This window comes from Sebastes fasciatus, chromosome 7 (assembly GCF_043250625.1).
Source record: "Sebastes fasciatus isolate fSebFas1 chromosome 7, fSebFas1.pri, whole genome shotgun sequence".
Lineage (NCBI taxonomy): Eukaryota > Metazoa > Chordata > Actinopteri > Perciformes > Sebastidae > Sebastes > Sebastes fasciatus.
In genome coordinates this window covers 10,042,798-10,057,436 of record NC_133801.1, presented here as the reverse complement: position 1 = coordinate 10,057,436, position 14,639 = coordinate 10,042,798, and the positions used below count along the sequence as shown (strand labels likewise).

At 40.4% G+C, this 14,639-nt stretch overlaps 1 protein-coding gene across 2 annotated transcripts; it reads right to left on the bottom strand.

Moving 5' to 3' along the window:
* Positions 1 to 1,354: 1,354 nt before the first annotated feature.
* Positions 1,355 to 5,702, bottom strand: serpinh1b (serpin peptidase inhibitor, clade H (heat shock protein 47), member 1b). Of its 2 annotated transcripts, XM_074641478.1 has the most exons (8): positions 5,555 to 5,671; positions 4,920 to 4,951; positions 4,052 to 4,201; positions 3,772 to 3,964; positions 3,417 to 3,687; positions 3,230 to 3,328; positions 2,896 to 3,128; positions 1,355 to 2,254 (listed from the first exon to the last, which is right to left on the bottom strand). In XM_074641478.1, exons 3-8 carry the CDS (start codon positions 4,168 to 4,170, stop codon positions 1,952 to 1,954), a joined length of 1,218 nt encoding a protein of 405 aa, XP_074497579.1. In that variant the 5' UTR covers positions 4,171 to 4,201; positions 4,920 to 4,951; positions 5,555 to 5,671; the 3' UTR covers positions 1,355 to 1,951. The 2 variants fall into 2 exon arrangements, with proteins under 2 accessions (XP_074497579.1, XP_074497578.1); XM_074641477.1 differs by lacking the exon at positions 4,920 to 4,951 and having other exon boundaries at positions 5,555 to 5,702.
* Positions 5,703 to 14,639: the final 8,937 nt, after the last annotated feature.

The window sequence follows — 14,639 nt, the reverse complement described above, 5'->3', positions numbered from 1 at the left end:
TAATATGAAACTAAATAGATAATAATATTGAAATATTCTACTTGATAGACGTGTATTTGTGAAAGAATTGTTTTAACTCCAAATATGAATTTTTTAAATATATATTTTTTAATAACATTTGGAAATAATCCCCTGAATCTCATCATCTGAATGTTGACTATAGGAGCAGCTTATTTCATGCTTGGTGCGCAAAAAAACAGCAGAGTCAGTCAGAAACATGTATATTGTGTAATTTATATGGTGTAATTTGTCATGTATATTATAACTGCAATGCAAAGTATAAAGTGCGTGTAAATAAGACGTCAATAAGTAATTAAATCATTAATTTGTAACACCTTCATTGTTTGGCCTTCCTTACTAGTGTAACCAGTCCAGTGGTAAAATGTAACTAAGTACATTTACTCAAGTACTACAATTTTGACACAGTTCATTTTCTGCAATAATTCAAAACTCAATGGAAAAATCCCATTGGCTTTTTGTTGAGGGAACCCAGAGTGATGCTAATATCATCTCTGGAGAACTGAGTGCTTCTTCCACCTCTGAACCAGTACTTTTCCTCTCTGCCATCAGAGGAGGGCGCTACAGCTCTTACACACAAAACCATGAGGCATTTATTTCTCACAAAGGTTTTTTTTATTTATTTTTTTATCATTTTGTAAGAGAGAAGTATTCAAGACTTTAATTGTTTTTGCATTCTTTGACTTATTATTATTATTATTATTATTATTTATGATCATTTTAATTGTGTGAAGTGTCTTTGAGTTTCTTTAAAAGTGCTATATAAATAAAATGTATTATTGTTATTACTAATAATAATAATAATAATAATAATAAAAAATATATATATATATTTAATTATTTATGATCATTTTAACAATGTAAAGTGTCTTTGAGTTTCTTCAAAAGTGCTATATAAATAAAATATATTATTATTATTATTATTATTATTATTATTATTATTAATAATAAATTATTTAATTATTTATGATAATTTTAACAGTGCCTTTGGGTTTCTTGAAATGTGCTAGGCTATATAGATCAAATTAATTGCAGGAGATTCCCACTCACCATGAGAACCCTGCACTCCAGTTTTTGCAAGTCTGCTTTTCCTCTGTTTGGGACGTCCAAACAAAGATCCCACTGACTTTATTATTTAGGCCAGTGGTACGAAGGGAAATTAACCACAAAATTCTCCCGATAGTTGTCTACAGCAGACTAGCAATAGCCCCTACATTCCAGACCTGGGAGGATTGTTAGACCTCCAGCCGACTGGAAAGATTGTTATCCTTTTCCTTCGAGCTCACATTCCTCTGTTCAACGCTGCAGAAATATTCAGACATGACACAAAGATCTACTTTGTTATTTTTATTGAAAAATCAACACATTTTTGTTTAATCACACAATTCCAACAGCTTTTTTTGTGGGATATACCTGCTACAGCAACACAATGACACAGTTGGCAAGTGAACATGAATTAAAAACACCAGACTTTTGCCAGCTTTCCTCTGCAGGCTCAGCTCGTGCAGGGGAACAATTCAGTGCAGACTGGAGGGAGGTGCGTGACAGGAAAGAGATTGTTGCAAAGATCTTTTTGTCTTTAAACATTAAAGATGATGCAAGAAAACACACATAGCCGAAGCGATACTGCACTGGCAAAAACAGGGTGTAAAGAAAACTTACTTAATATAAGCATGTTGTCTGCCGTTTGTTTGTGGAGATCTCAAATGAGGCACATAATATTTGTAACTGACAACATATTCACTGCAAAGGGGGCTTAATAAGGCTGAGACATGACAGAATTGTTCCCTGGGAAAGTTTAGTGTCAGCTCCGGTCCACAGGTTGCCTATTGGAATGTGCTCATGAGGTAACAGTCAAACCAAAAACACACACAGTTTCCTGCCATCGTTTCAGAAATAACAAAGCTACCCGACACAATTCACAACACCGACATCACAGCTCGTCACGCATCTTGTCTCCTTTAGGTCTAACCACTCGGCCGATGTACAGGATGGAGTTGGTCTTGTTGTCCTTCACCAGGAAAATGAAGGGGTGATCTACGTAGAATAGTCTTGGGTCGCTCAGCTTGCCGGAGCCATAGATGCTGGCGTTGAACGGGTTTCCTTTCACGTCCATCTCCAGGGCTGACGCGTGGAAGAAGTTGGACAGGTAGAGGTCCTTCTTTCCGGAGATGTTGGACAAGTCGGCCTTGGCTTTGTCCACAGCATCGGTCAGGCCAAGATCTGCCAGATGTTTCTGAAAAAGATGGAGAAATGCTCAATTCAATTCAAAGATTTTTAGATGACTATACTTTAACTTTCAATTGTTACAACCATCTTATTTACCCCAGGGTCAGCTCTAGCCCTTTTGGTGCCCTAGGCGAAATTCGGATTTGGAGCAGCTGTCAGTGTGCTGACTTGACTATGACTTGCCCCAAACTCCGTGTGATTATCATAAAGTGGGCATGTCTGTAAAGGGGAGACTCGTGGGTACCCATAGAACCCATTTTCATCCACATATCTTGAGGTCAGAGGTCAAGGGACCCCTTTGAAAATGACCATGACAGTTTTTCCTCGCCAAAATATAGTGTAAGTTTGGAGCGCTATTTAACCTCCTTCCCAACAAACTAGTATGACATGGTCTTGGAATTGGTACCAATGCATTTTTGGGGTTTTCTAGTTTCATATGATGCCACCAGTATGTTCACTCTAGCTTTAAAACGGAGCCCGCTACAACCTCCGAAAGATCAATTGCGTTAATACATTAAAGAAATTAGTGGCGTTAAAACAAATTTCAGTTAACATTGAGTTTTTTTAAACCAGCTGAACCAACTCCAGAAGGTGGCGCCCTAGGCGACCGCCTATATGGCCTATGTCTTAAGCCGGCCCTGTATTTACCTGCAGGTTGTGGCTGACTTCCACTGCGATTCTGGGGATGGAAATGGCCACAGCCTTGTTTTCCAACTTGCTGATCCAGGTGTCCACCTGCTTCCTGGTCAGGAGTTTCTCCAGGCGCTTCAGGGGCTCCAGGTAGCGGGGCATGATATAGATCATAGAGGCCTGCTTCTGGCCCAGAGGCATGTTCAGCACAAGGACATTGTTCTCTTTGTCCTCGTAGAAGTCATACAGACCTGCAGACAAACCAATTATCTTGACTTGCTTGCATTCTTGTTGGCAGAATCAGGTTTGAAGACATAATGAGATCAGAAGTAGAGACGATGGAGAAACTCACCTGTGCGATGCATCATGGGAACTGCAACGGTTAATGAGCGGGTGACCAGGAAAACACGGTCGTCCACCATTTTATCATTGAATGTCTCATCCCAGTGAGCTGATGGACAAAACATATCAAACTCAGTTACACATCTGCACAATCCTCCGCCATCTCCATTTGATTAAAAGACACTATTTATACTCACGCTTGAAGAACATGGCGTTCACGATCATGGCTCCATCTGGGTTCTGAACATCCTTGGTGACCTCCGCCAGCTTGCCATCTGTGGACTTGGCTGCCCACTCGTTGATGGAGTTCACCGCACTCCTCTTGTCTCTGAAGTTTATCTTCGAGTGGTCGTAGTTGTAGTGCTTCTTGCTGCTTTTCACAAACTCATCAGCGAAGGAGACGGAGCTGGGGCCGTAGAGGCGGTTGTTGATCTTCCAGGTGGTGTTGCGCGTTTTGGCATCGCTCACCTACGAAGGAGCAACGTAGTTTGAGGCTGCGTCTTCTTATAAGAATACGGTCTCATATACAGTGTTTTATATCGTTATTCTTACCTCAGAGAGCAGCTCGGACAGGCCTGCATGCAGATGCTCATCCTTCAGTTTGTCAGCGCTGAGGACGGTTTTGACCTGGGAGGCGGTGGCGGCCTTGCCACCGAGAGCCACCATCCCCAGGGAGGAGGCCACTACCACGGGAGAGATGAGGATGTTCTCTGTGTCTTTCTCCTTCGCTATGTTGTGGTAGAGGCTGAATCAAGATCACAAGAAACATTAGTTGCTTAAGCAAAACCAAGTGCACCATTATACACTTCATTATAATGCATAAAAGTCAGACCTGAACGCCAGATTGGCGCTGTTATCAGCCAGAGTGGTGGCGTGGCTGCTCAATTTCTTTTCCTCTGCAGAGACCACGAGGGCCAGCAGACAAAGAACTACGACGTTTGTCATCCACATCCTGTCTGTCTCCAAAAGCAGCTGTAGCAGCCTGTGCAAAAAGAAGACAAAGACGGGGTTAACATCTCTTTAACCGGGGTCGGTTTCCTAAAATCTAATAAATGTGTACTGAGTTTGAGATGGAAGAAGGCACAAGTCAGAATATCTCCGCAGAGTGAGTTGTTTAATGATTTTGATTTCATAAAATTATATACGTCAGAAACAAAATGCCAGGACTATGGCTGGGATGTGGAGCTGTTAGTGGCGGGGCAGGGTTGGCTCAGCCCACAACGAAGCTTGGAAACGCCTCCAGTTTCAGACAGACATGTTCCTCGCCACGTCAGCAGCAACTGAGGCTTAGCTGTACAGCTGGAGCTGCCGTCCACTCAGACACTGAAATACGATGCCTCACTGTTCCCTACATTTATTCTAATTGATTCAAACTGTTGCACGTCTGCACTTTATTGACTTCTTCTTGAGCCAGCAGAGCAGAAATCACGGCGTTTAACTGTGTAGACCTGCAGCAGGCCTACTTCCACATGCTCTCTGAGCCATCTTTTGTCTCAGAGACAGGGCGTGTGCCTGCAGGCTACATCTAACTCGTCCCATAACTTGTTCAAACAAAGGACCAAATACATTCGGCTGAGTTTAATCCAACACGTTTCTGATCCTCATCAACCATTCTGAGTGCAGAGATAATGTTTTGTCCGCCTATCTGTATTTGTATATTTGTGTTACAGTAGAAATAACTTTGCATCGTATTCGGATACCTTGAGATGTTTTCATATCTGTGATTTTCATTCTGAAAGACAAGAAGTGTACGTAATAATCTCCATAGAGCAGACAGTTACACATTATACAGGCTCTGGTGGAGGCATATGCTGCGTTGGATAATTTTCTATCCTAGTTTCCAACTTTCAGACTATAAACATTTAAGTTTATTATACAAGTTAGTCATCACTCATTCGCAATCATGTTTTCAGTCTGTTCGGTCTGTTTGTGACCCAGATAAAAACTTTCATCCTGTCAGCTGTGCCACAAACGAGCAGCACTAATTTCTAGAGGACAAACTTGAACCTCTCTTCATCAAAAAAGTGATGGATTCATGTGAAAAAGACAGATTGGGTGCATACACAGCACTAATGCATTAAATAGACTGCAAAGAAGTGACATGCAAGAGGCAAAAAGCTTCAGTATCATCATGCCGTATGAACACTTTAAGCAGTGCCAAAGATTTGATCTTTCGATGAACTATAATATTCTGTGTGTAGGACAAACAGCCAGAGAGATAGAAGAGATTTGAAGAGTTAAAATGCTGCACTGTAACTTTAAACCATAAAAACAAAGCACCCCATTCAGCCTCTGCATTCCTTTCCTGAAAATAAAGACAGTTTCTAATCCTTACCTAGCGTAGATTCGCAGGGTTTCTCTTCTGAGTTGTGTCCTGTGTAGTGTTATAGACTCTCCTGCTCTTTATATCCTTGAGAGAGAACTTTCTAGAAGTGGGAATGGGATATTCAAATGAGGGTGTATGTATTTCCTCAGGAGGCTGGGAGCTGGGACGTCCCCCCCTTGAAGCCACAGGCTGGTCTGGGCTCAGATTGGAAACTTTCCTTTCCTGTGGCTGCAGACAGAAACACAGAGAACATCTGATTCTGGGTCAGTCTTATGAACAGAAATACCTCCTCAGCCTCTAGGTTCTGACTCAATCTCCAACACTGGTTTCATCACATGTAAAATATATGTTTCAATATATACTGAATGATTCTTATGCATGAAAGTATGTGGGATGTAAACACTGTTTTTGCAGCCTCTTTTGTTTCAGCCTCTTTGGGGCACAAAGACATCAGTGAATGGGCTCATCGTTTGCAAATGTTCCCAGAAGAAAAGCAGTCATTTTTACTCTTGCTAACCTTGTTACACAGATGTCTCACTCCAGAACTGTAAAAGCTTAACTCGGTGGTGTTCCTGCTCCACAGTAGACCTCCAGCCCTGCCCCCACCCAGACAGTGCCACGTCTGTCTCAGCTGCTGATTGCAGGGTGCTGGAAGGACAGACGGATGTGGGTGTTAAGGAGAAACACTGTCGTAAAAACTGCCGTGTCCTGACCAGAACAAACAAAACAGTTATAAATACTTGTGTGAACCTGCTCAGTCTTTAATGTCTGCATTATCATATCAAAGCTGAACAATGTTAGTCATAATGATAAAGGGATAGTTTGGGTGTTTTGAAGTGAGGTTTTATGAGGTACTTATCCATAGTCAGTGTATTACCTACAGTAGATGATGGTCGGCACACCCCCAGGGTACCGGTGTTACACCAAAATCTGGGACTGCAGAGCGCCTCACATTTATTTACACAAAGGTTTTAATGTGTCGAATCAGCAACACATGAGCAACATGTTTCGAGGTCAGTTTCTGATGGCTGTCGTCAGAAAATGAGTGACTCCACTTTACCTGTGTAATAAATGAGGCAAACACCAAACAATAGATCAGAATATGTGACAGAAAACACACAAAACTAAATTGTTAAAATGTATTTTAATATATTTATTTTAAAGATATATTCACCAAACTCTAAAAGAAAAGCAAAAGATAGGTACAGTGGGTTCACATTTTCTGACGACAGCCGTCAGAAATGGTGACCTCAGGTGTTGCCGGCTCTCTGTGGTCACAGATTTTGATGTAACACCGGTAACTCCTGTCTGTTTCTCCAAACTAGGGGCGTGCTGACCGTCATCTACTGGAGGTAATACGCTGACTATGGATAAGTACCTCATACAACCCCACTTCTTTCCTGTATAATCTGAGTAAACAATCTACAGAAATCAATGACACATTTGCCCCAATCAACTCCACTATAGAAGGACAGAGCAAGACATTTTATAGATTTGTGATCACTCTGCATTACATACAGTTTAAATATTGATCATGGTGTCTGTTGCACAAACTACTTTCCAACCAGAGGAATTCCATCAATCTCTTAATCCCTCAAACTCCTCCTCTTCTGCAGCTCTCTTCTAATTGCCCTGACATGTTGAGTGGTTTGTATTCTTTGTATTTGAGTGACTTGTTGGGGCAGGCATCCAGAAACTTCTATGAAAATAAAGTCCCCCAAATCCCAATTTATTCACATGTTGGGGGATAGTGAACCCACCCAACAATTCCTCCTTTGAAAGGTTTGACACCAGAGCATGATTGCCGGCTCTTTCCTCCCCTCAGGGGGTGTTTGTCATCCTGGAGCAACAGTTTACACTGAAATTCCTCAGCAGCGTGCTGCAGAGTGATGAGGGTGACTTCTGGGTCAAGCAAGTCTGGTCAAATCTCCTAATACACATAATCCCCATTAAAATAGCAATCCTGTCATTGTCTCCCTTGAGTGGCAACGACCTGGAAGGCTCTGTGTGAGCAAAAAATAAGCTTTCAGCACTTTTCTGAACCACCACATGCAAACATTTTAAATGCTGTGAGACTTTTACCTTTAACATGTGGAAAGAGAAGGATTTAAAAGCTATAGGCACAACACTAAATGATGCAATATTTCACCGTCAACCAAGATAGCGAGAAGACTGCTTTAAATGACAGTATGTAAAGCCTGTTTTTATTTTTTTTGACAGGCTGAATCTGATGCAACAGCAGGAATAAGAGGCCTCAGAGGGCGGAGCGATTCTCACACAACTGCAGCAACAAATTGCTATTTAAGGACCAGATTCAACATCTGGATATCGTTACACCAACCTCCAGTCTACGTCAGCTGCATCCTAGTGTTGCTAAAAGACAATCTATCAATAAGGTTTTTGCTTGCGGGTTTTAACTTCCAGTCCATACATTTGCATTTTAATGATAAATAATGTGTATGGTTGACAGAATACCAACACTTTTACAAACAGGATCATACTGAGGAAAGTTAGGTAATCATTATTATTTTTATAAGTTGTACCTCTTTGCTATCTATCAAGTTATAAAGTAGATAAGGAATGGAAAGAAGTCATATTCAAACAGTTGTCATACAGCATTGTAGTTAATGTGGCTTCTGTAGAAGACGACAGTCGTATTTGGGGGTTGTGAACAAACAAAGTCACTCTCCTGTTTTACCATCTGTGTTAGTCCTTCAAACAAAAAGACAAACAGGATTTTGGCAGCCCGTTGCAACTCTTTAGGGGGTTTCTAAACACCTTTCTTTCTGCTCATCTCTTCCAGACGGATTGGTGTTTGGTTTCCTCTCTGATATACTTTCCAGATGGGCTGCAATGTTGTTGTTTACTGATTCCAATGCTAGACTCTCCCCAGATGTCAAGGAGACAGTCTGAAGTATTCTCTTAGAAAATGTATTAACCTTGAGGTGGAAAAGTTTCATTCAAAGTTTCCAAAAGACAAAAGGTTTCTAACAGTTTTATAGATTATATATATGTTATATATCTGTCTTTGTTGGTTGCTTGTAGCTTGCCATTTTGTAACAAACTTCCACAATCACAACTGGACTCTTTTTAGGGGTGCTCAAGCACACCTAAATAAGGAATCCATTGGTACCAACCAGGTCATGTTAGCTTGTCGGGAAGGAGGGTAAATAACGCTCCAAAGTTTGGCTAAATTTTGGTCCCTTGACCTCTGACCTCAAGACATAAAGAATGCAAGAAATTAAGTGTTTGATGCCCAAAATGTCCTAAGGGCAGACCCCCGGACCCCACTTAATGTGTGTCCCCCCCCCAGTGTTGAAACAAAACCTACGCCCTTGTCTGTACACGTCATATTGTCATTAGGGGCTGAGCCCCCCTAAAGGTCTGATCCTAGAGTCGCCCTGCACTGAGGAAATGTTGGACACAAAGACTCCACTGAAGGAAGCAGAGCAGCTGCCAAGTAGACCATGACGCAAGACCTGAGAAGTGTTTCAGCTGCTGTATGATGTAACTTTCTGAAGTTTTGTGTCGATGAGTGCAGCGAGCTGCTGGATTATGCACAGTTTGTAATTCAATTCAATTTATTTTTATAAATCATAACAGCAGTTATGTCGAGACACTTTTCATATAGAGCAAGTCGAGACCACATATATGTAATTTACAGAAACCAACACGAAACGCAAGTACTACAACGACAGTTGCAAGAAAAAACTCCCCTTTAACAGGAAGAAACAGGATCTAATCTGTCAGTGAGCACCGTCAATCTAAACCAGACTCACATTCACTATATGAAAAGTGTCTCCAGATAAATTCTGTTATGATTTGACGCTATATAAATAAATTTAATTGAAAATTGAATTTAATGAACCAGACAGGATTATGAAGACATGAACTGTGTATAACTGCCAATTATGAAAGAAGTACTCAAATCTTCACTTAAGTAAAAGTACAACAGTATCCGCATCAAAATATACTTAAAGTACCAAAAGCAAAAGTACTCATTCTGCAGAATATTCTATATTCTATTATTGTATTATAATTATTGATGATTTAATGTGTTCATCTCTTTAATGTTAGGGCTGGTAAAGCTGGAGCTCATTTTAATGATTTTATATACTGCTGGGTAGTTTAATCTATAATAATACATAATCATTTATCAGTTGATTTATATTTAGTTTTTTCAATCTGAATCTGTAAAGTAACTAAAGTTATCAAAAAATTTAGTGAAGTAAAAGTACAATATTTGCCTCTGAGATGTTGTAGAGTAGAAGTATGAAGAAGCAGATAATTGAAATGTACTTAGTGACTTTCCAAGGAGTATTTCTTTTTTAATGTCATATTAAACACTACAACACCTAAAACAGTTCAATTACCTCTCCCTGACAAACAATATAATATACTCCATTTTCAGTAGATGGAGGCAAATTAATATTCCATCAACATTATTAGCCCACGTGTTTAAAATCTTTATTGGACAAAAAAATAAATGATAGTTGGATAATTCAGAGAAATATATGCAGAACATTTATTGTCAGTTTTTGCAGGGTAACACTCAGTATGTGGTCTAACTTGATGATGAAGGGCAGCACCACTCAGGTTAATCTCTCTAATGGTGTTAATACCCAACATGCCCCCTGGTGGGACAAGCTTGAAAACTTCCTCCAAAGCCATCAACGTTTTCTTTGTTGCAAGTCATTAATTATCTTTAGTCTTAATTAAGGTTCAAGTTTGTCTTCTTTATTTTACTCTAGGGATGTTTTTTAATTAAAAAATGTTTTTGTTGGATTTTTGTTTTATCTTCCACTATTTGCTTGAGAGAAAAAAATGCAAAAAGAAGAAATTTTGCACAGAAACTAAAGACATACACCACCAACCCTCATGATCTTATAGGATATAGACCCTGAATGTCAACAGAATTATAGAAGAACCAGTGGAAATCATCATATGTGCGTTCCAATACCCATACTACTATACTATTTAGTAAGTCCCAATACACAGTATGTCAAATGCAGTATGCCAAAAATAGCAGGATGTCCCAGTACATCCGGTCACATTGCTTTTCTGTCTATTCTGACCCACAATCCTCTGAGCAGCAGATATGTGAGCAAGAGGGTCAAAGTTCAAGGCACTATGTTATTTCAAAGTAGTACGTCCTAATTTTATTATGCATACAATGACATAATTACTGCATGCAACAGTAAGGGCAGCTGCAGTATGTACTAAAAGTAAAAAATAAAAAGTACGCAGTTTATAGATATTTTATTTGCTCCTGTGTTGCATTGTGGACAAACAACCACTAGATGGGGCGCAAAGCAACCAAATAAAGTATCTGTTGATGGACACCAACAGGAGATCTGACTTCCACTGACACATTTCTCTATTTTCATACGTCCAGTGTGGCAAAACTAAAGAAAATTGAAATCAAAATACTCAAACAAGTTCAGTGAATGTGCTCCTGACACATCAGCATTCGTCTCTGTCTTCTACCTGTGGGAAAGTTGTCACATATATTGGATAAAGTGTTTCAGATCAAAGTAATATGTTTCATACTGACTCCCTACATATATTTATATTATATTAAGTCAATGCTGTTTCAGTTCCCCCTCAGACTTGGTGGCCTCTGAATAATGCATACCTAGCTGTGAAATTCCAGCAGACCTTCAGAGTCATAACAAGCTGTTGAAATGGCATTTAGACGATACGGTCAGTATTTCGTCTTTGTTCCCTCTTTGTGCCCTTTCAGACGGTACCAGTCACAAACTCTCCGCCTACAGATGAGACCTCTACCTGCTGTCCTATCCCTTCCTGCCTGTGGATTCTGGTTGGCATTTTAAAATGGGTGGAGATCATAACAAAGCGCATGCAGCAGCTGGAGCAGCCCACTGATGCCTACCTGTGGAGAGAAGAGCAGGAAAGCTCAGCTCTGCCACATCAAACGGGGATATGCAACAGGAAACCCACCTGTAGAGATGTTCATGGAGAGACAATGTCAAGGTGTGTGTGTGGCTGCATGGATCTGAGCTGATATAATCTCAGCATTTAATTATTTGAAGTCTTGTTAAATGGTAAGAGTATTAAGTGGCTGTTTGATCTGAATACAGTCTCAGGAAAGATGCACACAAACTCTTCATTTCCATCAATATGATGCTGATGAATCTGGCAACATCACTGTTTCCTTGGTGATCAACCTGATCTCCATAACACAACTCCTCCTCCACTTGACACATAAATAGAAACGTTCATAGTTCAGGCTAACAACTTAAAAGCAACTGATGTGAAAATGGCTGAACGCTGCAAACACATCTGTATCTGATGATGAATCATCTCACACACCAGAGACCTGCTGACTATGTGTCATTGTCTACAACAATCAACATCTGAATAAGTTTCACATCCAGTGTTTATTGTCTCTGTTACAAATAATACTGGAATTTGTCTGTGTAGCTTTGGTGCAGAGAAACATAACTTACATGACACATAATAACCTGATGACACGAGGATAACGGAAACGTATGAAATAAACAGTTAACTACTATATAATAAATGCACTTCAATGTGTGCAGCTGAGTGAAACACAGTGGTTTGTTGACCACTCTTGATCTCTGTTGTCATGGTGTCCGGGAAAATCAGTCCATCCAATCAAACTCATTGTAATAAAACATATTTATGTTGCCAGCTGCCACTTTTGGACAACACAGCACATCCCTGTCTGGATTTCCACTTTAACAAGGGATTAAATTTAATCTAAGCAGTCAGAACAATGTGTTTTTGCGAGGGTAAATTGAGGTTAAAATGTGGTTGAACGTAGTTTTTTCGATATCTTGTCTTGTCAAGTCAATTTTATTTGTATAGCCCAATATCACAAATCACAAATTTACGTCACAGGGCTTTACAACGTGTGCAGGATGCTACACCCTCTGTCCTTTACAGTGTGACCCTCTCATCGGATGAGGAAAAACGCCCCCAAAAAACTCTTTTAACCGGGAAAAATAATGGAAGAAACCTCAGGAAGAACAACAGAGGAGGGATCCCTCTTCCAGGACGGACAGACGTGCAATAGGTGTCGTGTGTACAGAGTAACAACATAATGAAAATACAACATAGACAATCCATATGACAAAATAAATACAATACACATAATGTGAACATATTTTGTAGGTAAAACATATTTTATTTGATTCATTTCCTGAAAACCATTCCCCCATACAAGAGCTTAAACATTTGACATCACCCACCAGCACTGCGGCACCATCAGTGGCACTAAATCAAGAGGAATACTATACTTTATGTGTCACAGTGTGTCTCAATTGGTCGATTATGAGGCACTCCTGTCCTGACATTTCATGCTGTCTCTGATTAAGACTGGTGTGCTTGTGACAAAAATCAATAAATCAGTTTCGTTTAATGAATCATCAGGTTATGTGTCAATATGAACAAAGGTGACAAAGTCTGAACCTGGAAAACACTTGAGAGTGGAGAGGCTGTGGTGGTTTGATTGTTTACTTTGTTTATTTGCCTGGTGGATGAATGAGAGTTATTTGAAGAGTTGCTGATTTTATCAGACACAGTGGTCTCCAATGATAAAGGAAAGTAGACCTCACCCTTTGTTGAAGTGTTCAACGATCACAGAAAATAATGATATTAAAACATGCAATGCAAATGAGTAATCTGACTAAAAAGAAAAGCCTTCTTCGTTTTCAGATAACATAAAAAAATGAAAAAACAGAAGTGATAAGAGCAGGGTTGGTTCTATAGAAAGTGTGTATAACCTTCCAAGCGGATTCTGTTCATAACCTTTAAAGAGGACCTTTTATGCTTTTGTGTTTTTTTCCCTCTCCTTTAGTGCATCGTATAGTTTTTTGTGCATGTAAAAGGTCTGCAAAGTTACAAAGCCCAAAGTCCAAAAGAGAGGTACTCTCCCCCACAGAAACATTGCTCCTGAACTGCCTGAAACGCCTCGATTCAAGTACGGATTTTTCTATCGTAACGTGGTGATGTCACCAAGTAATACATTTGCATAATATCTGCCTAGTGGCTAGTTTGGCACGCCCTAAAACAACGCTAGTTAGAGCGGAGCTGGAACGGAATTCGAAGAGTGACCAATCACAACAGTGGGCCAGCTGACCAATCAGACTGCAGACAATCAGAGGAGCTCAAACAGAGCGTTTCCAGAGTTTTGTTGTTGTGAGACAAATCTTTGCGGGGTTGATGGAGTTTAGCGATAGTAAGTGGGCGAAATATGGCAAAAGAGTGGGCTTAAAGATTGGGTTCGCCCTCAAGTGGGGGACGATACAAAGGCAGTTTGCAGTTTGTGACATACGAGCACATCATGCCGATCTGGTTAGAGAAGAAAGAACAAGAACAATTTAAAGTTTCAGGCTAAAAATGGATGCAAAAATTCAATGCAATGCAAATATGAAATGAAATGCAGGCAATCCAAAATAAATTCATACCTATATATGAAGTGATCAAGTGGCCGCCCCTATCTCTCATATTGTGGTAGGTAGGTAAGGTTGCTTGTTTTGGGCTTTTTTGGGGGCGGGAGTTGCTTCTTTTGGGCTTGTTTCTAGACCTGGTTGCTTGTTTCTCTCCCAAGATCTGGCAACACTGAGCGTTTCCGACAGCTGGTGAAAAGAGGTGCTGCAGCGCAGCCGGTATGACAAAAGCAAAGCGCTTTTCTAATATTAAAGGGACTGTTTGTAAGAATCAGAAATGCTTGTTAACAGCGACACCTGTGGCTGTTAAGTCAATGAAAGTCAGTGTCGGGCTTGAGCTTGTGCTCGCTCTAAATAGACATGAACGAGCATCGCTCAAAACAGTGAGGCGACACACGTCAGCTCAAACCACTGCTGATCCTAGTTTTGGCTTTTCCTGCCTCAGCCTCCTGACCGCGGCCGGAGGGAGACACCGGCACCTGGTCGGAGACGATAACATTTCTCTCTGCGGAGCCCCGTCACTTCACAAGACATGGAAAACCTCTGTTGGTCTGGAGGAGCTGCAGCAGTTATTTCTGCACAAACGTCCACTGTACATTCACTAGATATTCTCAGAGCTACGAAGTCTTCTGCAGTGTCTAGTGTGCAAGCATGCACGT